Raw genomic sequence first — 9,377 nt, forward strand, 5'->3', positions numbered from 1 at the left:
GCTTGGCTCCCTGTTCCTGTCAGTGAAGCACAGCTCTCCATCTTCAAGTTTGTCTAAAGGAGACATGTGCAAGTCAAATGAACTAATGACCAAAGTGGGAATTTCCTTTATTTTGATGTGCTTGTGCCATAGCTTATGAACAAAAATATGTCAAGGGATGTCTTCCTGTTCCAGGAGATAAATAAAATACAGCTTTAGTTTAAAAAAAGGATCAGTCTTGTGGAACCCTGAGATAATCCAGCAGTAAAGTCTTACTGGAACTTGGGTCCCCAGCTTCTTTTTGCAAGAGGTATCTGAAAAAAGACACAATCTGAGAGAAAAAAAAAATCCCCAAATAGTAATTTTGGAATGCACACTTCATTCTGCCAAATGTTATGAAAACCACCAGGAATGCTTCTAAGACTAGTCAAAGTTTCATGGACTTTACTCCTAGGCTCAGCACAGTCTATTTGGCAGCTCGTAAAACAAATCTGGTCCAAAGGACACTTCTATTTAGGCTTCTGCCTCTCTCTAGGGAATGATTAAGTATAGCAGCTCAAGCACCTAAACATAAAAAAACCCCAAAACAACCTTTTTTACTGTCAGGGTGGTCAAACACTGAAACAGTTTGCTGAGAGAGCTTGGGGAGTCACTATCCTGGGAGATATTTAAAACTCAACTGGATAAGGCCCTGCGCTACGTGTTGACCCTGTTCTGAGCAGAGTGGTTGAACTACAGGATCTCAAGATGCCTCTTCCAACCTCAATAGTTCTCTGATTTTGTGAAGTGGCAACCTCTCTTAACAGCTAAATGTCACCTCCAGAGACTGGTTGCTGCCTAATCCAGACATCCAGGTTGCTTTGTTGCTAATGCAGCAGCATCTAGGGAGGGGATGAACAGGGCTGTGTTCTGGATTGTGTAGCAGTAGCCTTCCTTCTCTGTGCCCTCTCCTTGCCATAATAAGACTTCTCATATGGAAAGGACAGGGAATTTGGTGGCTGTGGCTGTTGGTGAACAGGATGGAGAACATACAACCCTTGTAATCAACACCTATTGCTACTTAGGGTTTATTCCTTGCCTTGACTATGCTGCTATCTGTGATCAGCTCTACTGCAATGTGCCCTGCTCCTATCCATGCAAAAACCAGAATGGGCCAATGGAGACTCACCTATGCCTAGTGGCACTGAGACAAGGCTCCCCAGCTGCTCTCCAAGGTGAAGCAAGCAGCTAATATTAGTGAGAGTGTTTGTAGGAACTCTGATGTTCAGCTTGCTAGTAACATTGTACAGCTTTGTTACAGCATCCTGTGAGACATCCATGTGACGCATAAGTCTGTTGGTTACGTTTTCATATGAAATTAGCCAAATCATCTGCTTGGGCTCTGGATAACCTCCGCTGGAAGAACAGGAAAGATTCAAGTATTCATTGGGCTTTAGTTCCCCAGTGTGCAGCCATGCTATTTCAGGTTGACTATAGTTGGCTGAAACAGACCAAAGAGAAAGCATCATGAGTCAGACATACCACATCTTGTGACAGTTCCTGCCAATTATTTAAGATTTTCAGGCAGAAACAAGTCTAAACAATTTTCTCAGGAAAAAAATGGCAGTCCCAAGAAGGCTTTGTTATGCTTTTGGTGTACGTGTAGACTGGCTGCTCCTTGTCCTCAGGGTGTTTCAAGGATGTGACCCTAGGCCTCTGCCTCTACCTCTGCTTGCAGGTCAGTGCTTAAGCACAAAATGGGAGTGGGACACAGTGCTGCCTACTCTTGACCTCCTGATTAGGTAAGGGGAAAACCACAAACTTCTAACTGTGTAATGGCGAGAAAAAAATCATCTGAGGGACTTCAGATGGGGTAAGTTGGAGGTCCAGTGCTGTCATAGGTAGAAATATCCTTGGTGTCTGTCAGTATCATGAGTAATCATTTTGCAGCATATAAAATAATTCACTCATCTTAACTTGATAGTAGGCCTCCCTTAGCTCAGCTTTTTATGTGGAAGTGAATACAGTACAAATTTTTTTACTTTTTGTCATTGGATACTCATCCCAGTCAATGAAAAACATACCCATTTCTTTAAAAAGTCAAGTTTTCCAGGCAAGAAATAGTTAGTGAAACAGGATTGGAAGGTATTATTTAAACATAAAACATGAATGATAAATGGAAGCTTTTAACCAATACTCTCTATTAAATAATCTCCCAAATATTCTTAACCAGAATTTGTTTGGTTAAAAGGTTATAGTAGAAATAGTAGACTATAATGGAAAAGGAGAAGGGGAGAACGTAGACATAATACTGACTGCACGTTGGCATACAGCAAGTTAAAAAAAACAACCCAAAACAACAACAAAACCTAAGAAACAGACTCAAGACTTCATTGAAAATACTTCATTATTTTAGTGCCAATAGAACTAAAGGCAACATGGAGAAATACTGGAGAAGGGGAAAAGGATTCTTAGAAAAATATGAGCCTAAGAGGGTCTGACTCTTCTGCATACACACTCAGTGTGTTGGATCCAGGCTCTAATCCTTGCCCTAGTGAATTCTTAATATGAATGGATGAAGAAATATGATGTTGCTTTTATTTGCTCTATCCCAACACATAGGGAGTAGGATTTAGCTTAGTCACTTAAATGCCTGAGATAGTCCATGGCTGTGAATTCAAAATGGAAAAAGCTCCACCTTCTTTATACCCCAAAATTTAGTTAAGTTGTCCCTCAGGACAGCTCAAGCTTCTTCTTTCTCCTCAAGGTCTGACTTGCTTAGCTGACTGCTCACTCCAGCCTCTGGTCTGAGGCATTTATTCTCTCCTTGGCATTTTATAGGGAGGGCAGGAATGTGATCCATGGCTCTGAAACTTGCCACATTGTCCAAGTGATTTAAGAGTTTCAATCTTATTGACAGTAAACAAGTGGAGACAGTGGAATATACCCTGATCAAAGCACTTCTGTTTTATGGCTTCTGGAACCTCAATTTACTGAAAAGTGATGTTGGTTGCATGCAGGGTGTGGGCTACATATATGTGAGCTTTGTATTGTCAACAGAAGAGCATGTTTCAGGAAGCCTTTTGTATTTAAAGATAACATGTCTTCCAAAAAGGCTATGGGCTTAGCTTTAAATACCTCAAGAGACAGCAGATCCATCAAGCCCTTAATATTTTTCTTAATGGCTTAATTACCCTACCTGGTTTTGTTCCATTTTCTAAAGTGACAATGTGCCTTACTTCTCACTTACTTCCAACCACTGACTGTTTTTATACCTTCACTGAATCAATTAGCCCTTTTTTTTTCTTTTTTAATATCCAGTATTTTATGTGTATTTCAGCTTCCTGCACTCTGAAAACAAGATTCTTCTCAGTCTTCTGCATTATAAGGCAATCAGATTGATCTTTTAATGTCTCCGGTTGGATGGTATTTTTTTCCAGCCCTCAGATAACTCTAATAGAGCTTTTCTTCATGCTTTTAAGTTTTTCAACATCCCCCTTAAAATGAGGACACAAAGTGCTAGGTCTGTATTCTGACATCAGTTTCAGTCCCAACTCTTTGAATAGTGCATATTTTGAAATAGCTTCACTAGTCTCACCTACTTCACTTATTGATCCATCCAAAGGAAGCACTAGAGACATGCTACAGCAGCAGAATTTCCAGTTAAGCTGCTTGTCACCATGGTCCCTACCTTGCCTGTTTTAAGAGCCAAAGCTTGCTCTTGTGAAGCTTTCCCTTCTTTCTAGAGAATGAGCTGTGTTCGTTGTTCTTATACAAATCATCCTGGCTGTACACAATACATATAATATACATATACCTATCTATTTTCCTAATGTAATACATATAAATAACACGTGAACTGTATTAGAAGGTATTTCTGTATTTCTGAATGAGCTTGGTCACCAAGTGATCTAGACAGCTTTGTATGACTGCCCTATCATTCTTGTACAGCACTCAGTCTTTCTGATGTCCATTTTAAATGTGACATGCCATACTACAAAAAACCCTCCACATATGATATGAGATTCTAATTAAGAAACAGTAGGTAAGCACAAGTACATGTCAACGTTTGTATTTTTCTTCTAATTTTTTTTTTTAATATGATTTTATACTGCTCCTTCCTTTGGGAGCTTATTGAACAGAGAGTCATTTGGAAGGAACACAGCAGCAAATAGTTTAAAACAGTCTTCCTATGTTAAACCTTAAAAGGTCTGGGAGAGTTTTAGTACCTAAGTATGAGAGTTCTATAATATGTTGCTCAGATGTTGGCTAAGCTGATAACTGATTTAACTGCTTGAATTAACTGAATGGTTGATGCTAAGCATCTCTTAAATTGAAGGCCTTGATACTGAGTGCACATTATGAGTTTCTGAGTTCTAAAACTTTGCTGAAAATACTTGTCAAGTAGATTCTGGGAGAATCAAAATTAACAATCTAGGTTTTCTACCTGTGAACCAAGGGAACACTTGCTGGTAGCACAAAGCTAAATAGATCCAGATGTCCTGGTACTCTGTTTTTGGCTGCTGTTACACATGGCCTGTTCTCTTTTGAAGCAGTTTTGAAGCCTGGAAACACTAGTGCAAGTTAGAAGCTGTTATTATTAACGACTAGCACTATCACAGTGGAAGAGAGAACACCAGCATATGGACAAAGGTTACTAGCAGAACAGCTTAAAATAGAAAAAATTAGGAAAATATATTAGAAATTACAAAAAATATTAGAAAATATTAGGAAAAGATTGCTTCCTCACTGAACCCAGTTCCCCCGTTAAAAGATTTTCTGCCTTTTCCACTGATAACATGCAAGAAAACGGGTAGAATCTCATCACTGCCTGCATTTTTTCCTCAGAGATATTTTCAGTCTTACTTTAACTGAGCATATGAATTTCTACTCCTCCACATATGAGCTGCTCCTTTATTTTCTCTGCAATTTATATCATCATAAAATAGCTGGGTGTTTGCAGAAATCTTGTTATGTTTCAACTGTAATTTACCACCAATGATGCTAACTACTATTGCTTTTAATAGAAGGCAGTGCATCAGATGCAAATAAAGAAGTGTATTTTTCAAAGTCCTAAAAGCCATAAAACTTGCAGGAGGCAAGAGAAAGAAGGCAGATTGGTTTTCACTATAAAGTATGACAGGGTGGGAATCAGGAACAATGCAATACTGAGCAAATTATTGCCTCATTCTCTCCTTCTGAGTGCTTCCACCTGAATACTTTTCATTCAGAGATGAGGATTTTCTATTGAGAATGCTCATATCCATCTTTAGAAATTCTGCTGCAGTGCAGGTATCTCTTCAGTGGCTTGGGGACAGTACCACACATTTCTGGACTGAACAAAGTGACAGAGTACCTCCCCCCAAAAACCCAGACCAGATGACAATTAGAAGAGATTACTTACCAATGATGTGCAGTAAACACGCAGATGTGTGTATGACCTTTGGCGATCCTTTATCTCTGTGCTGTACAATACATGTATACTGTCCCTCATCCACAATTCCTGCATTTAACAATTGCAAGGTCCATTTGTCCATATCCATCTTGGTGCGATTTATATATTTAGGACTAAGATTATCATGTTTTTCTTGGCCATAGTTTACTTCGTGCACCACTTCAACAAAGCCTTTTTGCCAAAAAACTCTTAAGTCCTTTATATCAGTTTTTGGAGAGTTTGGAAAATAGCAGGATAGGTATGCAGTGTGATTGAGAAATGACTTCACCTGATGCACACTAGCAGCAATACCTTAGACAAAGAGAGAGAAGAAATTAAGATTTCCATCAGCTACAAAAGAACACCAAGTATTTGCCCTCACAAATGCAACACCTAACGACAGTAGCAATAAAAACGTCAGCATTTAGACACAAATTCTCCCACTAGATATGACAGGACACATAGTTCTTCAAACTGACTCACTTAGTCTTGTGGAGCTCAGGTCATAAAACTTTCTTATTTTTATTATTATATTTTACTTTCCAAGGAAGGCCTACCACACAGAGGTTGCGAGCGTCTATATTTTAGAAGACTTATCTACAGGCAAAAGGTCCAAACCATTCCTGTGTGTAACATCCTGAGTGTTATGAGATTCTGCTACAAAGAGAAGAGTTGCAGAATTTCTTTTTAAAAAGTTGAGTTCATCTCCTAATAAAATAACACAGCATTGCAGTTTTGAAGAAAATGTGAAGTGCACACTCTGTGGTAAATGTTGGTGTCTAGGGAATATATGGCCAGAAGGTCAGAAAAAACAGGTGAACACTTTCAGTCTCACTGAAGAATTAATCTAAAGTTTAATGACAAATTAAATGTCAGATTTAACTGTTCTGTAATTAATCTAGCGTTTAATGACAGATTAAATGTCAGATTTAACTGTTCTGTTGATGATCTTGTCAAAAGAAATAGTCAATAAACACACTTATGCCTTCATGCAAAGAAAGCATGAACTGTATTACACAAAGGATGATTTTTCTCCTGCTTTCATCAGTGCACGCATCCATTATTATGGGTAGCAATGGGCCAGGAGGACCGTCTTTTCTTGGAATGAGAAAGGCAGTCCTCTGTCCCAGAAGATACAAACACCTCTGCTGTGTTCAAGAGGAGGAGAAGATTTACAGTCTCTCTCCTGGTGCAAAGTTTTGACTGCTCTTCCAGAGCACCAGACTGCAAAATTATCTCCGCGGCTGCCTAAAACTCCAGTTGTCCATATTAAACTGTCAGTTTTCAGTTTAGTACTGCTCTCCTCTATAATATACAGAGGTGATATACACAATTTTAAAGATACATTTAAATCAAAAATTTAAGAGCAACGTAAAATAAGTGTAATGTAAAGATATAAAGTTGAAGAGAGAAAGTACTTACTATATATTTTATAGACTCCCTCAACACAATTTATATACATGTCACATAGGCTATATGACCTTGATTATGCAACGGAAATGATTAATTTCTGCTAAGGAATGAGCTGCCCAGTGGATGAGAAAGTATCACATAGCAGGACACAAACAATCAAAACAGTTTTTACAATTTAAAATGCACCTTTTACCTGGGAGAAGTATCATAGTATAAAGGAAGAATATGCAGACCTCCATGATGCTGTAAGAAGGAAGAATGACAGCAACATTAGAGGTTGAAAAACACTCCAGTACCTTCTCCAGTACTCCCAAAGAAGAGGTAAAACAAGAAGAAGTTTTAGCAAGGGAGAGACCATTGTGAAAGTTAATCATCTCACCTTTTCCCATGGACTAGTGCAAGGAGTTCAGTGTGTACTTCACAGCCTTTAGCAACAAGAAGCATGCCATGATGGATCTTTGGTTTACAAAAAAGGTGATGTGGTGCAAGATTACTGCAGACAGGGTGTGCCATGGGAGGAACACAGAGCTCCTGGAGTGCAAAGGACAGGAGAAGTACCCAAAATGCCTGGTGCTTGGCCTGGCAGTGTGGGCAAGAAGATGGGGGAATTGAAAATAGAAGGGGAGGAGAAGATGACACAGAAGGAGCAGGTGGGGGAGGCAGCATGATGATGTCAGCTACCAGAAGCAATGAAGTGTATGACCTTCAATTTAGTAACAGGAACTTATCCCTCACGACAGTAAAAGATAACTGAGAGAAATCCTATATGTTTTAAAGAGTTGAGGCTAAACAGCACATAATTTACAGTCAAGAAAAACTGGCATCTGCTTAGAAAAAAAAAACCAAAAAAACCCTGTGCCTCACATCATAAGCAAAACACTTCTGTGGCTGCTTGGGTTCATGTGGCCTATAATCCTGGTAAACAGCCAAATCTCATTCCCATGCACTGCTGAGAGAACAGCACCTGCATCTGACTGACCTGTGGTTGCTGGTTTGCATTTTAGCAGCGTCTTTGTGTTTTTCCTGTGCCTTTTCCGTATATTTGCGAGAAGCCTCCACACCACCCCTGCCAACGTCCTTCACTCTCCTCCTTTAAACAGCTCCAAAGGATCCTCTTTTGCTGGAGCAGGTATAAAAACTCTTCAGCCCTCATACTACTTAAAAACAGTGAGATTGCTCTCTGCTGTCCTGACTAGCAGTACAGCTTCCTGATGGTTTCCCATTTTTTGTCATGTTTTATTTTAAGCTGGTACACTTAGGTCTTTACCTTTACCCCAGGTCTCTGGGAGCAAGAGTCTCTTCTTCTGTTTAATACAGATTTCCCCTCAGTCTGCTCACGTGTTTTTGTGTGTGTACTGTAACATACAGAACTATGAATGACATTTTTTCTAGACCAGATTAATCCTACCTTTTCTTAGGAAAGGGGAGAAAGAAGCCAAAATATCTCAGAGGATACAGATAATTTTCTTTCTGATTCTGTTGTAGCAGAAGAGGAGGGAGGGCTTGTCCAGAATCCATTGTTGTAGACAGAGGTCATTCTCTTTCAGCTCCAGCCACCTACTACATGGTGAACTTTTATCAAGGGATTTTCCTCCTAGTCTGAGTCCCACTGAATTGAACACCACAACTGATTGCCTAAATAAAATTGCCTGTGCCAAGCCACTGAAAACTACTGAAACTCCTTCTCAGCAGTCATATTTCCCTCCTGTGAATAAGAATTTTTGCTTCCAGTCAAGTGAAAAAAAAAAGGATAGCCCTATTTTTTTGATCCCGTGCAGGTGTATAAGAGGAGAAATTACAACAATTTAGCAACTAGAAACATAAGTGGAGAGAGTGTACTGCTAGAGCGAGGCATGTTTTGCAATGACTGTCTCACAGCAGCAAAGACCGAAACCAGAACTGAAAATAAGAGTGAGGCAGAGAAATAAAACTCAGGGAAAAATATCAGATAACATGGCTTGCCTTTCTTTATGGGTTGGATTTGGAGCTGTGAGAACAGAAGTCTCAAAGATCCTACATGGTTTCCTGGATGCTGTCTTCCAGCAGAAGGTGTGTTGCCGGGGTCGGCTGCCTGAAGAAGGATCCTGTGAGTCTGCAGAAGGGTGCACACCCACATTCCCTGTTAAGGGAGATCACTGAGCGTGACAAGCTGCTGCTTGTATGCAAGCTGCTTTATAGAGAGTTGCTGAATCATGAATGGGGCCACTAAAACCTCAGTGTGGCAAGCAGCTTTTCTTCCCCTTTTCTTACAAGATGCCTTTAACCAGCAAATGCAAATCCTTGGAGCCAGTATCCAGAAGACTGAGGGGAGGAAGGAGAATTACTCAGTCTCTGTGACGGCTACTTACACCATTTCTTTGTCATGTTTAATACAAATTCTGTGCTCAATTCTCTTTTATAGCTGCAGGCCACTGAAAGTCCAGTTGTGTCTCAGAATTGTTTAGCACTCAAAGGCAACTATGTAAGAGGGGAAAGACAGACTTTGCTTCAGGGTATGGCCCACTGCTGGCAAATGGGGCAGATCAAACTGCTGTCTTCGTAGCCATGGCTCAGTGCATGAGCACCCTGCTCC

The 9,377-nt window shown here is 39.9% G+C and overlaps 1 protein-coding gene across 1 annotated transcript in view; it reads right to left on the reverse strand.

The window, feature by feature from the left end:
* LOC104165095 (T-lymphocyte activation antigen CD86-like) overlaps window positions 1-8,789 on the reverse strand; it is a 10,974-nt gene extending 2,185 nt beyond the window's left edge. The window contains exons 1-4 of the mRNA XM_009704642.1: window positions 8,768-8,789; window positions 6,999-7,048; window positions 5,363-5,704; window positions 1,148-1,459 (exon numbers count right to left, since the gene is read on the reverse strand). Of these exons, the coding sequence (XP_009702944.1) occupies window positions 1,148-1,459; window positions 5,363-5,704; window positions 6,999-7,044 (700 nt within the window). The 5' untranslated portion in view covers window positions 7,045-7,048; window positions 8,768-8,789. The remainder of the gene's footprint in view (window positions 1-1,147; window positions 1,460-5,362; window positions 5,705-6,998; window positions 7,049-8,767) is intronic.
* Window positions 8,790-9,377: the final 588 nt, after the last annotated feature.

The sequence above is a fragment of the Cariama cristata genome, unplaced genomic scaffold, assembly GCF_000690535.1.
Source record: "Cariama cristata isolate BGI_N322 unplaced genomic scaffold, ASM69053v1 scaffold577, whole genome shotgun sequence".
Lineage (NCBI taxonomy): Eukaryota > Metazoa > Chordata > Aves > Cariamiformes > Cariamidae > Cariama > Cariama cristata.